Source organism: Trachypithecus francoisi, unplaced genomic scaffold (assembly GCF_009764315.1).
Source record: "Trachypithecus francoisi isolate TF-2019V2 unplaced genomic scaffold, Tfra_2.0 Lachesis_group8, whole genome shotgun sequence".
Taxonomy (NCBI): domain Eukaryota; kingdom Metazoa; phylum Chordata; class Mammalia; order Primates; family Cercopithecidae; genus Trachypithecus; species Trachypithecus francoisi.
This window is the reverse complement of record NW_022681473.1, coordinates 11,022,853-11,040,984: the sequence shown is the minus strand read 5'-3', so window position 1 is coordinate 11,040,984 and position 18,132 is coordinate 11,022,853. Positions and strand designations below refer to the sequence as shown.

The 18,132-nt window shown below is 50.1% G+C and overlaps 1 protein-coding gene across 2 annotated transcripts in view; it reads left to right on the top strand.

Annotated features, from left to right (window-relative positions):
• The window catches only part of SLC3A2 (solute carrier family 3 member 2), a 29,431-nt gene extending 12,651 nt beyond the window's left edge, over nucleotides 1–16,780 (top strand). The window contains exons 1-10 of one of the 2 annotated variants that reach the window (XM_033206570.1): nucleotides 7,827–8,000; nucleotides 8,418–8,846; nucleotides 9,300–9,473; nucleotides 10,324–10,415; nucleotides 12,179–12,247; nucleotides 12,354–12,412; nucleotides 12,875–13,055; nucleotides 13,163–13,306; nucleotides 16,049–16,132; nucleotides 16,245–16,780. In XM_033206570.1, the coding sequence (XP_033062461.1) occupies nucleotides 8,423–8,846; nucleotides 9,300–9,473; nucleotides 10,324–10,415; nucleotides 12,179–12,247; nucleotides 12,354–12,412; nucleotides 12,875–13,055; nucleotides 13,163–13,306; nucleotides 16,049–16,132; nucleotides 16,245–16,607 (1,590 nt within the window). In that variant the 5' untranslated portion in view covers nucleotides 7,827–8,000; nucleotides 8,418–8,422 and the 3' untranslated portion in view covers nucleotides 16,608–16,780. Of the gene's footprint in view, nucleotides 1–7,826; nucleotides 8,001–8,417; nucleotides 8,847–9,299; nucleotides 9,474–10,323; nucleotides 10,416–12,178; nucleotides 12,248–12,353; nucleotides 12,413–12,874; nucleotides 13,056–13,162; nucleotides 13,307–16,048; nucleotides 16,133–16,244 lie in introns of those variants that run through there. The other variant, XM_033206569.1, reaches the window with a different exon arrangement.
• Nucleotides 16,781–18,132: the final 1,352 nt, after the last annotated feature.

The window sequence follows — 18,132 nt, the reverse complement described above, 5'->3', positions numbered from 1 at the left end:
GCTGGAGTGCAGTGGCGTGATCTCGGCTCACTGCAAGCTCCGCCTCCCGGTTCACGCCATTCTCCTGCCTCAGCCTCCCGAGTAGCTGGGACTACAGGCGCCCGCCACCACGCCCGGCTAATTTTTTTTTTTTTTTTTTTTTGTATTTTTAGTAGAGACGGGGGTTTCACCATGTTAGCCAGGATGATCTCGATCTCCTGACCTCATGATCCACCCGCCTCGGTGTCCCAAAGTGCTGGGATTATAGGCGTGACCCACCGCGCCTGGCTGAGTTTTTTTTTTCTTTAGATATCTTTACTATTCTTCGCCCTTTTCTTGGCTTACTGCAACCTCTGCCTTCTGGGTTCAAGCAATTCTCCTGCTTCAGCCTCCCGAGTAGTGGGGATTACAGGCTTCTGCCACCACACCCGGCTAATTTTTGTATTTTTAGTAGAGATGGAGTTTCACCATGTTGGCCAGACTGGTCTCAAATTCCTGACCTTGTGATCCGCCCACCTTGGCCTCCCAAAGTGCTGGGATTACAGGCGTGAGCCACCATGCCCATCAAATCTTTCTACTCTTGTATATGTGGGTTTGTTTTTGGTTATTATTTGTTTGTTTGTAGAGACAGGGTCTCACTATGTTGCCCAGGCTGGTCTTGAACTCTTGGACTCAAGAGATCCTCCTGGCTGGGCATGGTGGATCACAAGATCAGGAGATCGAGACCATTCTGGTTAACATGGTGAAACCTCGTCTCTACTGAAAATACAAAAAATGAGCTGAGCATGGTGGCGTGTGCCTGTAGTCTCAGCTACTTGGGAGGCTGAGGCAGGAGAATGGTGTGAACCCAGGTGGCGGAGCTTGCAGTGAGTGGAGATCGTGCCACTGCACTCCAACCTTGGCAACACAGTGAGACACTGTCTCAGAAAAAAACAACAACAACGAGATCCTCCCACGTTGGCCTTTCACAGTGCTGAGATTGCAGGCAAGAACCACCACACCCAGCCATTTCAGTTTTTTTTTTTTTTCCTTGAGACAAGAGTCTTGCTCTGTAGCCCAGGCTGGGGTGTGGTGGTGCAATCTCTGCTCACTGCAAGCTCTGCCTTCTGAGTTCACGCCATTCTCCTGCCTCAGCCTCCTGAGTAGTTGGGACTACAGGTGCCCGCCACCATGCCCAGCTAATTTTTTGTATTTTTAGTAGAGACAGGGTTTCACCGTGTTAGCCAGGATGGTCTTGAACTCCTGACCTTGTGATCCACCCGCCTCGGCCTCCCAAAGTGCTGGGATTACAGGCGTGAGCCCCACCGCATTTCAGTTTTTTTAAAAAAGAATTCATTAGCTGAGTGCAGTGGCTCATGCCTCTAATGCTAGCACTTTGGGAGGCAGATCAGTTGAACCCAGGGTTTCAAGACCAGCTTGGACAACATGGCAAAACCCTGTCTCTACCAAAAAATACAAAAATTAGCCAGGCATAGTTGCATACTCCTGTAATACCAGCTATTCAGGAGGTTGAAGTGGGACGATCACGAGGTCAGGAGTTCGAGACCAGCTTGGCCAGCATGGCAAATCCCCATCTCTACTAAAAATACAAAAATTAGCGACACACAGTGGCAGGTGCCTGTAATCCCAGCTACTTGGCTGAGGCAGGAGAATCGCTTGAACCTGGGAGTCGGAGGTTGCAGTAAGCTGAGATTGCACCACTGCACTACAGCATCGGTGACAGAGCAATTCTGTCTCAAAACAAAAAAGAAAGAAAGATGAAAGATGAGTGAGGTTAAGGAATTGAGCATTTGGAAGTCAAAGCATGGTTGAAATTAAAGCAGAGAAAGAGACTCCAACCAAAGCAGTTCACTTGGCAGTTACTATCTGAAGAACGGATGTCAGAATACTATTAATTGTTACTATGAATCCTACAGGAGGGACACTGGCTGCTAAAGAAGAGAACTGTCAGGGTTGTCTTAGTAAAGGCTGAAGAATGTAAAGTGGGGATAAAAGCCAGAAAGAGTGAAATAAATAGAACCAAAGTCATCTCTTAGGAGAAGAGAAATAAATGCACCATCTGAAGAGTATCCAGTATTCAAGTAAGTTAGACGAATGAACAACATTGCAGCAAGCCATTCTCGCAAATGCAACCAAATACTAAAAGATAAACACCAGAGAAATAGCAGGTCAGTACATGGAAAAGCTGGGGCAGTACTTGTAACATATTATCCTTGGATTAATGACATCAGATATTCAACTGATCAGAGGCAGCATACCTAATCTCATCAAAAAAGCTAAGTAGCAATAAGAGACCTTAAAATGATCACTGAGGCCCTCCAACACCAGCTATTTCTGCAGTCATGATCACACAGTACTGCATCCTCATTTTCTCCCTCCCCTGGCCCTTCAAAACTCTATCATCACACTCTTCGGAAGAGAGTCACTAAGTGCAGCCCACACTCAAAAGGTACAGAGTTAAACTCTGTATCTCTGGGCAGAGGGAAGATCTACATAAATTATTGGAGGCTCTTTCTCAAAAAAAAAAAAAAGAAAAACAAAATATATATATACTAGCTGGGCATAGTGCAAGTACCTGTGGTCCCAGCTACTTGGGAAGCTGAGGTAAAAGGGACCACTTGAGGTGGGACGATTTCTTAAGCTGAGGAAGTTAAGGCTGTAGTAAGCCAAGATATATAACTTTTTCTAATTATAAAAGTAACACATGGGCCTGGTGCGGTGGCTCACGTCTGTAATCCCAGCACTTTGGGAGGCCGAGGCGGGTGGATCACGAGATCAGGAAATCAAGACCATCCTGGCTAACACGGTGAAACCGCGTGTTTACTAAAAATACAAAAAAAAAAAAAAAAAACGAAATTAACTGCGCGTGGTGGCGGGTGCCTGTAGTCCGCAGGAGAAAGGCGTGAACCCAGGGGGCGGAGCTTGCAGTGAGTCGAGATCATGCCACTGCACTCCAGCCTGGGCGACAGAGCGAGACTCTGTCTCAAAAAAGAAATCCTTTTTAGATGTTTTTTGTTGTTTGTTTGTTTTTTCGTTTGTTTTTCGAGATGGAGTTTCCCTCTTATTGCCCAGGCTGGAGTGCAATGGCACGATCTAGACTCACTGCAACATCCGCCTCCCAGGTTCAAGCGATTCTCCTGCTTCAGCCTCCCCAGTAGCTGGGATTACAGGCACCCACCATGACACCCAAGCTCATTTTTGTATTTTTAATAGAGACGGGGTTTCACCACGTTGATCAGGCTGGTCTCAAACTCCTGATCTCAGGTGATCCACCTGCCTCGGCCTCCCAAAGTGCTGGGATTGCAGGCATGAGCCACCACACCTGACCTGTTTGTTTTCAGATAGGGTCGCTCTGTCAGCCAGGCTGGAATGCGATGGTGTGTTGTTTTTTTTTTTTTTGCGACAGAGTCTCCACTCTGTCGCCCCAGGCTGGAGTGCAGTGGCGCGATCTTGGCTCATTGCAAGCTCCGCCTCCTGGGTTCACGCCATTCTCCTGCCTCAGCCTCCTGAGTAGCTGGGACTACAGGCACCCGCCAACACGCCCGGCTAATTTTTTGTTTGTATGTTTAGTAGAGACGGGGTTTCACCGTGGTCTCGATCTCCTGAGCTCGTGATCCACCCGCCTCAGCCTCCCAAGGTGCTGGGATTACAGGTGGGAGCCACCGCGCCCGGCCTTCGATGGTGTGATTTTGATCACAGCTCACTGCTGCCTCAACCTGAGGGCTCAAGTGATTCTCCCACTACAGCCTCCTGAGTAACTGGGACCACAAGAGTGAGCCACCATGCCTGGCTAATTTATTAATTTTTGTAGAGATGGGGTCTCCCTATGTTGCCGAGGCTGGTCTCGAACTACTGGGCTTAAGTGATCCTCCTGCCTTGGCTTCCCAGAGCAATGGGACTAAAGGCATGAGCCACTGTACCTGGTCAATCCTTTTTACATGTTTGAGGAAAAATAAATGTGTTATTTTCAGGCTAAAATCAAGTAATTGTCATGTGTTAGGAAGCATGTGACGGATTTTTGCAGCAGAGGGTTAGAAAGGAACTTTCTTTGTCTACTTGGCCCTCTGCATTTCGGGGCTCCACCGCCATCTGCCTGTCTGAGTGTAAAGTGGACTTTATTGGCATCTGGACTGCCAAACTGCTTTTTTTCCTTTGCTTTGTCCCAGCCTTCTCTTGAAGGCTAAACTCTTGAAAAATTATATTCTTCGCATTCCTATAGTAAATATAAAGCTTTATGTCAACACATATGGCAGGATCTGAGGCTCTCTAGTTACCTCCGGTCCCTTTCTCTAGTCTTTTTCTCTGTAGTCTTTGTTTTCCTGTCCTCCATCTCCTAATTTATTAATTTTTATTATTATATTTTATGTTTTTTTTTGAGATGGAGTTTTGTTCTTGTTGCCCAGACTGGAGTGCAATGGTGCGATCTTGGCTCACTGCAACCTCTGCCTCCTGGGTTCAAGTGATTCTTCTGCCTCAGCCTCCCAAGTAGCTGAGATTACAGGCAGGCGCCACCATGCCTGGCTAATTTTTGTAATTTTAGTAGAGACGGGGTTTCACCATGTTAGCCAGACTGGTCTTGAACTCCTGACCTCAATTGATCCGACTTCCTTGGCCTCCCGAAGCGCTGGGATTACAAGCGTGAGCCACAGTGCCTGGCAGTTTGTTTTATTTTGGTTGAACAGTTACAAGTCTTGGTTTGTTTTCTTGTAGTAACAGGTTCATCTTGATATGATACAGTGTTTTAAAATTCTTTTCCATTTTCCTGCCTTTGTCTTCACATGCTAGTTTTTTTCGGTTGTTTCTTTTTTCTTTTTTTTGAGAGAGAGTCTTGTTGTGTTGCCCAGGTTGCAGTGCAGTGGTGTGATCTGGGCTCACTGCAACCTCTGCGTCCTGGGTTCAAGTGATTCTTTCACCTCAGCCTCCTGAGTAGCTGGGATTACAGGTGCCCATCACCATGACTGGCTAATTTTTGTACTTTTATTAGAGACAGGGTTTCACCACATTGGCCAGGCTGGTCTTGAACTCCTGACCTCAATTATCTGCCTGCCTTGGCCTCCGAAAGTGCTGATTACAGGTGTGATCCACCGCGCCTAGCCTGTTTAGTTGTTTCTAAGAAGGGAAATACTGGTTTTGATTGACATAGTTCACCCACTTATTTACCAGCCACTTACGAAGTGCCTATTATATGCTGCCTCCGAATAGGCAGGGAACAGGCAGGTTCATGGACAATAGCACAAGGCGCCTGCCACTTGTCTTCAAGGATCAAGAGACATCCAGACAAAGAAATGTAATAAACAAATGGGACATGATTGTAGCAGAGGCAGATGCATGGTGGAGGGAAAGTAATTTTGTCTGGGGAGTTGAGAAAAGCTGTCACTTGAGCTAGATCTTGAATGAATAGGAACTCATGAGGTTGAGTGGACGAATAGGAAGGGCCAACAGCAGAGGTATGGCATGTACAAGATGCAGAGGCCTGAGAAAGCCTGGTGTGTTGTGAGACTGGCAGGTGTTTCAAGGCTGATGTGGCTGGAGGGTAGTGCCTGTGAAGCGGTGGTAGCTTGTAAGATTGGAGAGGCAAGCTGTTATCCTCTTTATGCATGCAGAAGGAATTAACTTCAGGCCGGGCACAGTGGCTCATGCCTATAATCCCAGCACTTTGGGAGGCCGAAGTGGGCAGATCACCTGAAGTAGTTCAAGATCAGTCTGGCCAACCGGGTGAAACCCCGTCTCTCCTAAAAATACAAAATAAGCCGGGTGTGGTGGTGCACACCTCCTGTAATCCCAGCTACTGGGGAGGCTCAGGCAGAAGAATCACTTGAACCTGAGAGGCAAAAGTTGCAGTGAACTGAGATCGTGCCACTGCACTCTATGCTGGGTGACAGTGTGAGACCCTGTCTCAAACAAAACAAAACAAAACAAAACAAAACAAAACAAAAGGAATTGACTTGAGCCATTTGGAGCCATGAGGGTCTGTGAGTGAGATACTGTGTCATGTTGGACCATCTCAAAGACAGCTTCTGACCTCACAGTTCTCAACCTTGTTCTGAGGTCTTGCTCTGTCTCCTAGGCTGGCATGCAGTGGTGCCACCATGGGTCACTGCAGCCTCACAAACTCCTGGACTCAAGTGATCCTCCTGCTTTTGCTTCCCTTGAATGTTGGCACCTCATGGGATTACAGGGACACATCACCAGTCACAGATTTTTTTTTTTTTTTTGAGACAGTCTCACTCTGTCACCCAGGTTGGAGTGCAGCTGCGCAGTCTTGGCTCACTGCAACCTCTGCCTCTAGGGTTCAAGCGAGTCTCATGCCTCACCCCTCCAAGTCCGAGACTACAGGCGTGTGCCACCACATCCAGCTAATTTGTGTATTTTTAGTGGAGATGGGGTTTCACCATGTTGGCCAGGCTGGTCACGAACTCCTGGCCTCAAGTTATCTGCCAGCCTCAGCCTCCCAAAGTGTTGGGATTACAGGTGTCAGCCACCACACCTGGCCTGTTAGTTTTTTTGAGGCAGAGTCTTGCTGTGTCACCCAGGCTGGAGTGCAGTGGCCCATTCTTGGCTCACTGCAACCTCTACCTCCTGGGTTCAAGGGATTCTCATGCCACAGCATGAGAAGTGGGATTACAGGGATTAGCAGGTATGATTACAGGTGTGAGGCACCATGCCCAGCCAGGCCCAGATAATTTTAAAATGTATGTATCTATTTATTTATTTAGAAATTGGGTCTCAATATGTTGTCCAGGCTGGTCTTAAACTCCTGGCCTCAAGAAATCCTCCCTCCTTGGCCTCCTAAAGGGCTAGGTGACAGGCATGAGTCACACTGCACCCAGCCTTGAGCATTTGTGCTCGAGATAAAGTCCATTCAGAACCTCTGGTTGGCGTTTCTTATCTGGCACATGCAGGACACCTTGGACCTCTTATCATCTTTGAGCACTGATCTGAACCCACTTGCTCGCCTTCTCCCGGGGCTGCCCCCTGCACCCCTTGTTCCTAGGGTGGGGATGAAGATGGATGCCTGGGGTTGCAGAGGGGGCTAGCAGAAGATGATCCTTTTCTCTGTGCTATTACTTAAGATCTTGGCTTTTGCTTTCTTCCAAATACACAGCAATCTTGGCTTCCAGCCTAGGTGGGAAAGGGAGAAAGAACCGGTTTCCTCCAGCTCCTCTCTGAAAGTAGCCCAACTGGCACTGTTTAGGAACAAGGAGTTCCTGAGAGTGTTGGCACCTCATGGTGTTGATGTCCGGTAGTTTCCTGCTGTGAACCTTTTCTCTGCCCCACTTCAATCCGAGGACCCTGTGGAGGGAATTCTAGAGGGAATTCTAGGCTTCTTCAAAGCCTTTGCAGTATCAGCTGCCTCCAAGGCCTAACATAGTGAAGTGATAGGGAGACAGGACCGCCGGCGAGTTTGGGATGACCGTGATAGGCCCTGCAAGGTGGGAGAGTCTGGCCATGGCATCTTCTGGTCTATTCTAGGAAGAAAGTGGATGCCTCTGAGACCTAGCTCTGTTACGTTCATTACAGCCCTATCAGTCTCTTCTGGATGTCTGATTCCTAGCTGCCAAACATCCAGGTGCTAGCAGCTGGGGGTGGGGTAGGATACGAAGGGGGGTGTCTACCTCAACTCTCCTGCCCAAACCGTTCATTTTAACGTACTGTGAAGAAGACTGGATTCTTGTTAATTCAGTAAAGTTAACAAAGCAAAGTATTGTAGTGAGTACATAATAAATAGTTGCTGCATGAGGAATTACTGGAAATAAATTCAAGATGAGTCTTGAAAAACGAGTGGGAGTAAGCCGTGCATGGAAGCAGAGGTCTAGCGCCAAGTCCCAGAGGCCTGAGAGGGCAAGCCTTGGTCGGGGAAAAGGCGGAAGTTGTGACTGGCTGCCTCTGAGAGCGCAAGTAGCCATGCGAAGTTGGGAAAACCCGGCGGTGGCCGGAGCCGTGAACCAGGGGCAAATGGAGGATGGTGTTGGGGTAGTTACTAGCCTGCTGGAACGGAAGAAGAGGGGCCTTTGGGGGCGGTAAGGCCTAAAGGACACTGGAGGGGCCTCGGGATTTGGGCCAGGATCACAGGCCTCGTCCACTTAAAGGTGGCTCCGTGCCAAGCCTTCCCAGAGTCAGGTTGAAAAGAACCTTAGGTTTAGACAGGTTGGAGATCAGAAATTGGACGACGCAGGAAGTACTGTCGGAGGCGTGTTCCTGACTTTACTACCCTGAGCCGCCCACGGCTGGGGCAGTCCCCGAGGTTCCACCTTAAGGGGCGGGGCGGGGCGGGGCTCCGCTGCCCCTTCCCAGAGGCCGCGCCTGTTGCTGAGCAGATGCAGTAGCCGAAGCTGCGCGGAGGCACGCAGGCCGGGAGACCGTTCTGGGTCCGAGGGTCCGGGCAGAGGTTGAGCCACCATCTGACCTCAAGCTTCGTCGTGTCGCCGGTTCTGCAGGCACCATGAGCCAGGACACCGAAGTGGATATGAAGGAGGTGGAGCTGAATGAGTTAGAACCCGAGAAGCAGCCGATGAACGCGGCCTCTGGGGCTGCCATGGCCGTGGCTGGAGCCGAGAAGAATGGTCTGGTGAAGATCAAGGTGGCGGAAGATGAGGCGGAGGCAGCAGCCGCAGCTAAGTTCACGGGCCTGTCCAAGGAGGAGCTGCTGAAGGTGGCGGGCAGTCCCGGCTGGGTGCGTACCCGCTGGGTGCTGCTGCTGCTCTTCTGGCTCGGCTGGCTCGGCATGCTGGCGGGTGCCGTGGTCATAATCGTGCGGGCGCCGCGCTGTCGCGAGCTACCGGCGCAGAAGTGGTGGCACACGGGCGCCCTCTACCGCATCGGTGACCTTCAGGCCTTCCAGGGCCACGGCTCGGGCAACTTGGCGGGTGAGTGGAGCGCGCCGCCGCCCAAGGTGCCCCGGGTTGAATCTGGTGACCTGCACCGACCCCCTCCCCTGTCCCCAGACGAATCTAGATGGTTCTCCCCTCCATCCGGTACCGACGACCGTTCCCTCTTCCCCCACCCCCTCCCCGGCACATTGCCCTTCCCTCCTTTCTTTGAAGAAAGCCGACCCGCCCCTCACTCTGTCACGAGGGTGGGTGACTCAGCGTCCTCCCTCCCCGCAGTGCCAGAAGCCAGTTGCAACCGGTTTCTCAAGTAATGTGCAGGAGTCCTTACATCAGCTCCTCTGAGTCTGGTGATTCAGCCTCGCCTCCCCATCACCCCCTCTCCCCCCTCCTTTCTCCCCGTCCCATCCTTAGGCTCTGGGAGAAGGGAGAGTGGGGAGGTCAGGGGCCCCTCAGAGGGGCCTCACCTGTTAACCCAGCCGCCCATTTCAGGTCTGAAGGGGCGTCTCGATTACCTGAGCTCTCTGAAGGTGAAGGGCCTTGTGCTGGGCCCACTTCACAAGAACCAGAAGGACGATGTCGCTCAGACCGACTTGCTGCAGATCGACCCCAATTTTGGCTCCAAGGAAGATTTTGACAGTCTCTTGCAGTCGGCTAAAAAAAAGAGTGGGTATCTTGGGGTTCCCAAGGAAACAGCTAGAAAAGACTTGGCCAGAGGAAAAGTAGAATAGAACTTTTGTCTCGTTTCCTCCCAACTAGCTCTGAGTTTTCTTAGGGCAGGTAGAGGGTAGATTTGTTAGTCTTCAGCCCAAAATGGATTTGTCCAGTCGTTTGGGGGCTTTCTATTTGGCTGTAGCATCTTGAACAGGTCATTTAACTTCTGGGCTTTAGTGCCTTTATTTGCAAAATGTAGATATTACTAAACCAGTGGTTTTAAACTTGTAAAACAGTAGGTTCTTTGCGGGGGAAAAATCCCAAATATTGTTTTACAACTCGGTATAAACACATGTTTAAAAAGGTTCACTTTGGGAGTGAACACAGGGGCTACTTCTCTGCACTGTAAACTTTCTGCCTTCCAATATCTTTTTTTTTTTTTTTTTTTTTTTTTTTTGAGATGGAGTCTCACTCTGTCGCCCAGGCTGTAGTGCAGTGGAACGATCTCAGCTTCCTGCAGTCTCCTCCTCTGGGGTTCAAGCGATTCTCGTGCCTCAGCCTCCTGAGTAGCTGGGACTACAGCCATGTGCCACCACACTGGGATAATTTTCATATTTTTAGTAGAGACGATTTTCACCATGTTGACCGGGCTGGTTTTGAACTCGCCTGGCCTGCCTTCCAGTATCTTAAGGCCCTTCCTTGCTTACATCTGTATCAATGGAATGAATTTTGCCAGGGTTCCAATTCAAGCTTCTGTACCAAATAATACATAGGAAACACTCAGTGACTTGCATTTGTGATTTTCTTGTTTCCCCTTAACTCGCAGACTGTCTCATGACTGCGTCTTTCTCCATTGTTGTAGGCATCCGTGTCATTCTGGACCTCACTCCCAACTACCGGGGTGAGAACTCGTGGTTCTCCACCCAGGTTGACAGTGTGGCCACCAAGGTGAAGGTGAGTGTTGGAGCTGATGGCTGGTGGAAGTCAGAGGCTGGGGCTGGAATAGTCCTTTCACAGCAAGCCCTGTAGACCCAGCCTGGCTGCAGCTGAGGGTCCCTTTGCTCCTTAGGACCAAGCAGGAACGCCTCCTCCTATAGCCAAAGGATAGGCCAACAGCACACCTGTTTTTCTTGTTCCTTTTCTGACCTCTTATTTTTCTTATTTCCTTGGCTCTGAGGATGAGACAGTGACAGGAAGGGACCTTCTCAGATGTCAGTCTGGAAGTTTGATTTTTCTTTCTTTTGGGAGAGGAAGCCCTTTATCTGTGGGAATTCTGCCCTGACTGGTTTCCCAGTTCTTGTTTGATGTATTTGGAATAGAGCCCAGTCTGAAATTATAAGCACTGGGGTACTCTATGTGTCTGGGACTGTGCCAGGTATTTTATAGATGTTTCCAATTCCCTGTATAACCATACAAGGTATCTAATTTGCCATAGGCTCAAATCTATACTCAGCAGGCTAGGAGTAGGACTTTGAATGTTACCCTAGCTCCTGATGTCTGGGTCCTAGGACAGTGACATGTTCAGAATGGGTAGAACGAAAATGGAAGCAGATACTGACACTGCTGGTAGCTAAGATAGAAGTCTGGACTCCCAGCATTTGGGTAGGACCCTGGGATCATCCAGTTTAGGCCTTGCCAGTTACTAGGGGACCCGTTAAAAGATGCTGATGAGGGAATGTTTTTGGATTGGATGGTTTGGCATGAGGGTCTCAGATGGAAATGGAGACCAGAGGAGACGGTACATGGCCCAGAGAAAGGGAAGAATAGGAGAGTGGGGGTGAAGTTCTGTGGTGCGTGCAGGATGACTGACTGCCAGGATTCCATTCCGCAGCACTGGCCTCTTTTCAACTCTAAACTGCCCTGGGGCTGTGCTTTGAATTTCAATCTTTCATCCTTGGCCTTGCTCTGAGCAGCTATTGTGCTCACACCTTCCCCAGACCTCAGGAAACTAGGAGAGGGGCAATCTTGACTGACATTTTAGATCCTGTCTGCTGCTCACTGATTGTGAATGACCATGGACGCGTCTCCTTGCTTCTCTTTTTTCATCTCTAAAATAGATACACTAACATTCCAATGCTAAGTGTTAAAAGAAGTTTTGTTTATGGATGTACCTTTTCTCTGGTGCCTTTTCTGTAGCTTTCTTTTTTTTTTTTTTTTTTGAGACGGAGTCTCGCTCTGTCACCCAGGCTGGAGTGCAGTGCAGTGGCCAGATCTCAGCTCACTGCAAGCTCCGCCTCCCGGGTTACGCCATTCTCCTGCCTCAGCCTCCCGGGTAGCTGGGACTACAGGCGCCCGCCACCCGCCCGGCTAGTTTTTGTATTTTTTAGTAGAGACGGGGTTTCACTGTGTTAGCCAGGATGGTCTCGATCTCCTGACCTCGTGATCCGCCCGTCTCGGCCTCCCAAAGTGCTGGGATTACAGGCTTGAGCCACCGCGCCCGGCCTCTGTAGCTTTCAAAGATGAAGCTGTGTGATTTGCCAGAGGCAAGAATAGAGAACTAAAATGCTGTAGCACTAAGAAAATCAGTGGAAGGGTAGAACTGGAAGGGTCCAAAGGGTAAACCTTTGTAGTGCAGGTGGGGAAGACAGAGGCAAGGCACAGGCCTCTCTCCCCAGCTCCTGGATAAGTGTGGGGGGGTGAGGTTTAGTGTGGGCTGGAATTTTCTGAGCCTTTTCCTAAGAATTGATGTTTGTCCTCTATTCTTCTGTCCCCTATAGGATGCTCTGGAGTTTTGGCTGCAAGCTGGCGTGGATGGGTTCCAGGTTCGAGACATAGAGAATCTGAAGGTGAGTTCCCTTTCCACATTAGGGACAAAGCTTGGGCGAGAACAGAGGGACTCAGCCAGAGCCTAATAATATTCCCTGTTCCTTGATTCTACTTTTTTCTTTCTAGGATGCATCCTCATTCTTGGCTGAGTGGGAAAACATCACCAAGGGCTTCAGTGAAGATAGGTGGGTGCGGGTGCCATTCTGCTGACGGAGTTCCATTGTGGGAACCCCTCAGTGGAGTGCTAGGCCTAAGAAGGGGGGATTCCTAGTCTAGAGGACTTTCTTTACCTTTATTCTTTCTTTTTTTTTTTTTTGAGACGAAGCTTCACTCTTGTTGCCTGGGCTGGAGTGCAATGGCATGATCTCAGCTCACCGCAACCTCCGCCTCCTGGGTTCAAGTGATTCTCCTCCCTCAGCCTCCCGAGTAGGTGGGATTACAAGCATGTGCCACCATGCCCGGCTAATTTTTGTATTTTCAATAGAGACGGGGTTTCTCCATGTTGGTCAGGCTGGTCTCGAACTCCTGACCTCAGGTGATCGCCTGCCTCAGCCTCCCAAAGTTCTGGGATTACAGGCGTGAGCCACTGCGCCCAGCCCGTTCTTTCTTTCTTATACTAACCTTGACCCCCTCCCTCCCCTCTGCAGGCTCTTGATTGCAGGGACTAACTCCTCCGACCTTCAGCAGATCGTGAGCCTACTCGAATCCAACAAAGACTTGCTGTTGACTAGCTCATACCTGTCTGATTCCAGCTTTACTGGGGAGCATACAAAATCCCTAGTCACACAGTATTTGAATGCTACTGGCAATCGCTGGTGCAGCTGGAGTGTGAGTACCATGCTGGTGGGAAAGGGGGCAGATGGGAGAAGAAAGCGTTGCTGGGAGACGGAGGCAGAGGTGGGTTATGGGGCTCACCAGAGTGTCTCTCCCTGTAGTTGTCTCAGGCAGGGCTCCTGACTTCCTTCTTGCCGGCTCAACTTCTCCGACTCTACCAGTTGATGCTCTTCACCCTGCCAGGGACCCCTGTTTTCAGCTACGGAGATGAGATTGGCCTGAAGGCGGCTGCCCTTCCTGGACAGGTACTGTTTGCTGTCTGTCTGTCACGGGGAGGTTGTTTATCCATCTTATGATGATTCTGGGGATGGCGGCAGATAGACGTGAGCCTTGGGGTGAAAACGCATTTGATTCCTAGTCAGTATTTGGGTAGCTGTGTGACTTTGGGCAAATTATTTTACTTTCTGAATTTTGGTCATCCCTTGTGTTACTGCATTTCTTGAAGGCTGGTTAGGATTAAATGAGGGCATGTTTTCAATGGTAATGCCTGGTACCTGGCAGATGTTTGCTATGGTAGCCACCATTCGTTTATTTATTCCTTTATTCTTTGGACAGTGGGTACTGTGCTAGACTCTGTGCCCTCGGAAGCTCATGGCTTAGTGAGGGAGCCAGACAAATAAGTGGAGAAGTACATGGCAGTGGCTGGGCACGGTGGCTCACGCCTGTAATCCTAGCACTTTGGGAGTCCAAAGCGGGTGAATCACTGGAGGTGAGGAGTTCGAAACCAGCCTGGCCAACATAGTGAAACCCAGTCTCTACTAAAAATACAAAAATTAGCCAGGCGTGGTGGTGCACACCTGTAGTCCCAGCTACTCAGGAGGCTGAGGCAGGAGAATTGCTTGAACCAGGAGGCAGAGGTTGCAGTGAACTGAGATTGCGCCACTGCACAATAGCCTGGGTGACAGAGCAAGACTCCTCAAAAAAAGAAAAGAAAAGAAAAAGAAAGAAATACATGGTGGGGTACTACTACAAAGCATTCACAAGCTTTAGACGCAGGGTTAGTGTTGATGCCCGACTTTTTTTTTTTTTTTTTTTTTTTTTTTTTTTGAGACGGAGTCTCGCTCTGTCGCCCAGGCTGGAGTGCAGTGGCCGGATCTCAGCTCACTGCAAGCTCCGCCTCCCGGGTCCCGCCATTCTCCTGCCTCAGCCTCCGGAGTAGCTGGACTACAGGCGCCCGCCACCGCGCCCGGCTAGTTTTGTATTTTTTTTTTTAGTAGAGACGGGGTTTCACCGTATTAGCCAGGATGGTCTCGATCTCCTGACCTCGTGATCCGCCCGTCTCGGCCTCCCAAAGTGCTGGGATTACAGGCTTGAGCCACCGCGCCCGGCCCCGACTTTTTTTTTTAAAGACAGCATTTCACTATGTTGGCCAGGCTGGAGTGCAGTGGCATGATCTTGGTCCACTGTAGCCTCCGCCTCCCAGGCTGAAGTGATCATCCCACCTCAGCCTTCTGAGTAGCTGGGATCCGTACCATAGATAGGTGTGTGCCACCATGCCCAGCTCATCTTTTTTTGGAGACAGGGTCTTGCTCTGTTGCTTAGGCTAGATTCCAGTGGTGCGATTATGTCTCACTGCAATTCTGCCTCCCAGCTTCCCAAGTAGCTGGAAATACAGGTGCACACCACCACGCCCAGCTAATTTTTGTAGAGACAGGGTTTCACTATTGTTGCCCAGGCTGGTCTCCAACTCCTGGGCTCAATCGATCTGCCTGCCCTGACCTTCCAAAGTGCTGGGACTACAGGTGTGAGCCACTGTGCCTGGCCACAGCTAATTATTAAAATCTAGAGGTGTGTTCTCACTGCGTTTCCCAGGCTGGTCTCAAACTCCTGGGCGCAAGTGATCCTCCCACCTTGGCCTCCCAAACTGCTATGATTACAGGTGCGAGCCACTGCACCCTGCCATCAGCACGATGTTTATAGAACCAGTTATTCATTTATTCCACAGATGTTTATAGAGTAATTTTTATTTGTTACACTGAGGATACAGCATTGCACAAGAGAGCTGGAGGTGGTTAGATAATTAGATATGCCTAAATAAAATGCCAGCTGCTGATCAGTGCTATGCAAAAGAAGGCAGGGTAAGTAGCCTACAGACTAGGGGATGATGGGGCTTGTTTTATAGAGAGCAGCCATAAGAGACGTGGTAAGATAACCAAGCAGATACCTGAGGGAAGTGAGAGAGCTGGCTGGCAGTCATCTGGGAGCTCTCGGCTGGGGGGCAACAGTGTATGTGTGAGGACCCTGAGGTGGGAGCCTGCCTCACTCATGCAGTAGAAGTTAGCCAGGCCGGGCGTGGTGGCTCATGCCTATAATCCCAGCACTTTGGGAGGCCAAGGTGGGTGGATCACCTGAGGTCAGGAGTTCGAGACCAGCCTGGCCAACATGGTGACACCCTGTCTTTACTAAAAATACAAAAAAATTAGCTGGGTGTGGTGGCGAGCACCTGTAGTCAGCTACTCGGGAGGCTGAGGCAGGAGAATCGCTTGAACCCAAGAGGCAGAGGTTGCAGTAAGTCAAGATCGTGCCACTGCACTCCAACCTGAGCAGAGCGAGACTCGTCTCAAAAAAAAAAAAAAAAAAAAAGCCAGACATGAGTAGGGGAGGTTATATATCAATGAGGATGGGAATGGGAAGAGGGATAAGGGACAGTGGGCCCAGGGCTTTTTTTTTGAAACAGGGTCTCACTCTGTTGCCCAGGCTGGAGTACAGTGGTGCAGTCATGGCTCACTGCAAGCTCAAATTCCTGGGTTCAAGTGATCCTCCCTCCTCAGCCTCCCCAGTAGCTGGGACTATAGGGACACTACACCCAGCTAATTTTTTAAAATTTTGTAGCAGAGATGAGGACTCATTATTTTGCTGAGGCTGGTTTCAAATGCCTGGGCTCAAGCGATCCTCTTGCCTTGGGCTTCCAGAGTGCTGGAATTACAGATGTGAGCCACCATGCCTGACCCCAGCCTTTTTTAAGTCCTGTTTTCTCTGCATTTCAGCCTGTGGAGGCTCCAGTCATGCTGTGGGATGAGTCCAGCTTCCCTGACATCCCAGGGGCTGTAAGTGCCAACATGACTGTGAAGGTAAGAGTTTTAGATGGGCAGACCATGACCAGTGGAGGGTGGGCTGGGCTTGTAGAAGTCTGTACCCAGGGGACCCCCTCACATGCTTCCGCTATGTTTTTATCATTCTTAGGGCCAGAGTGAAGACCCTGGCTCCCTCCTTTCCTTGTTCCGGCAGCTGAGTGACCAGCGGAGTAAGGAGCGCTCCCTACTGCATGGGGACTTCCATACATTCTCCTCTGGGCCTGGACTCTTCTCCTATGTCCGCCACTGGGACCAGAATGAGCGTTTTCTGGTAGTGCTTAACTTTGGGGATGTGGGCCTCTTGGCTGGGCTGCAGGCCTCCGACCTGCCCGCCAGCACCAGCCTGCCAACCAAGGCTGACCTTGTGCTCAGCACCCAGCCAGGCCGTGAGGAGGGCTCCCCGCTTGAGCTGGAACGCCTGAAACTGGAGCCTCACGAAGGGCTGTTGCTCCGCTTCCCCTACGCGGCCTGACCGCAGCCTGACGTGGACCCACTACCCTTCTTTCCTTCCCAGGCCCTCTGGGTTCTGGTTTTTCTCTTTTTTTCCCTTTTTTAAAAAACAAAAACAAAACTGTTACAGATTATAAATGAACCCCCAAATAGGGTGTTTTCTACCTTCAAATAAAAGTCACCCCTGCCTGGTGAGGTCTTGTCTTCCCTCTGCATCTCTCATAGCAGGAATTTCTCTCCTTCCTCCCCTCCCATGAGTCTACTGCTCCAACTCCTTCGTTATTTATGTAGGGACCAAGGCCCAGAGAAGGGGGGCCCCCCAAAGTCAACAGCATGGAGGTGTCGGCTGGGATAGCACCCATGCCTCACCCACGCCAGGCCACGGGGCTCTCTCGACATCCTGGGTCTTGCCGACTGCTAACTTCATCTCCCTCAGCAAAGGGCTCTATCTAGCTAAACATAGTTCATTTTCCTGTTTTTGCAGACTTGGCCTTTCACGGAGGGTAGGGGTGTGATGGTCTGGTTTTTAAAAGGTATTTCTAAAGGATACTAGAAGTCATGCGTTCAAGAATTTGTTGAACACTCAGCACGTGTCAGAAACTAGCCCTGTTCTGGGGTCACAGCAGGGAACACAGTACAAAAATTCCTGCCTCCTTGAGGCTGATACTCATGTGGGGAGCAAAGAAAAAAGACACAGCAGTTGTAGTGCGTTGGATATGGTGACAGTGAGGGAGTTCACCTGGTGAGTATCTGGGGAAGGGGCTTCCTGGGACTGAGGGGTGGGAACCTGGCTGATGTGAGTGAGAAGAGGAGTAAGGGATGAAGTCTCGTCGGCAAGGAGTGGGCAGATCATGACAGTTGTAATAAGGTGGTCACATAGGGTGCAGAGAGTTTGGCAGCCTACATGGTTGGAGGGCATGATCCCCACAAGTCTGTCCTCATTTCAATACCAGCTGCAAGCTCAGGGATCCCCATGACCACCTTCAGGTAGGTAATAGACTAGAGTGACTCACAGAACTCAGGAAGGTATTGGGATTATGGTTTTATTACAGCAAAAGCATGCCCAGAACCAGCCAAAGGATGAGAGGCCTGGGGCAGTGTGGGAGGGAGCTAAATAGGAAGCTTCCTGCTGTCTTCTTGCAATGGAGTCCTGGTACCTCTTCCCGGCCATGATGGAGGCATAACCAGGGAAGCTCACTTGATCCTTGGGTGTGCCGAATTCCCTTGGTGCTTAGTCACATAATGCTCTGTGGCTGACCTTTAGTCTTCAGTCCCTGAGGGAGCTTTGGGCTAAGGCCTTTAGTTGTCTCCATTTCCCCTAGAGGTTGCCTGTCCCCAAAGCTCACTCCTGTTAGGACATTCCATGGGTCTAGAAGGCACTTACCAGTAGCCGAGGGTAAAGGCCAGACTTCCAAGTAAGATTAATTCTTCGCTACACATAGGGTCTGAGGGAGTGGAATGCGAGTTGTTGGAGGGTTTTGAGCGGAGTGACATGGTCTCACTTGGAATTTAACAGACTCACTGGCTGTTACTAGCCAGCAAGCAGG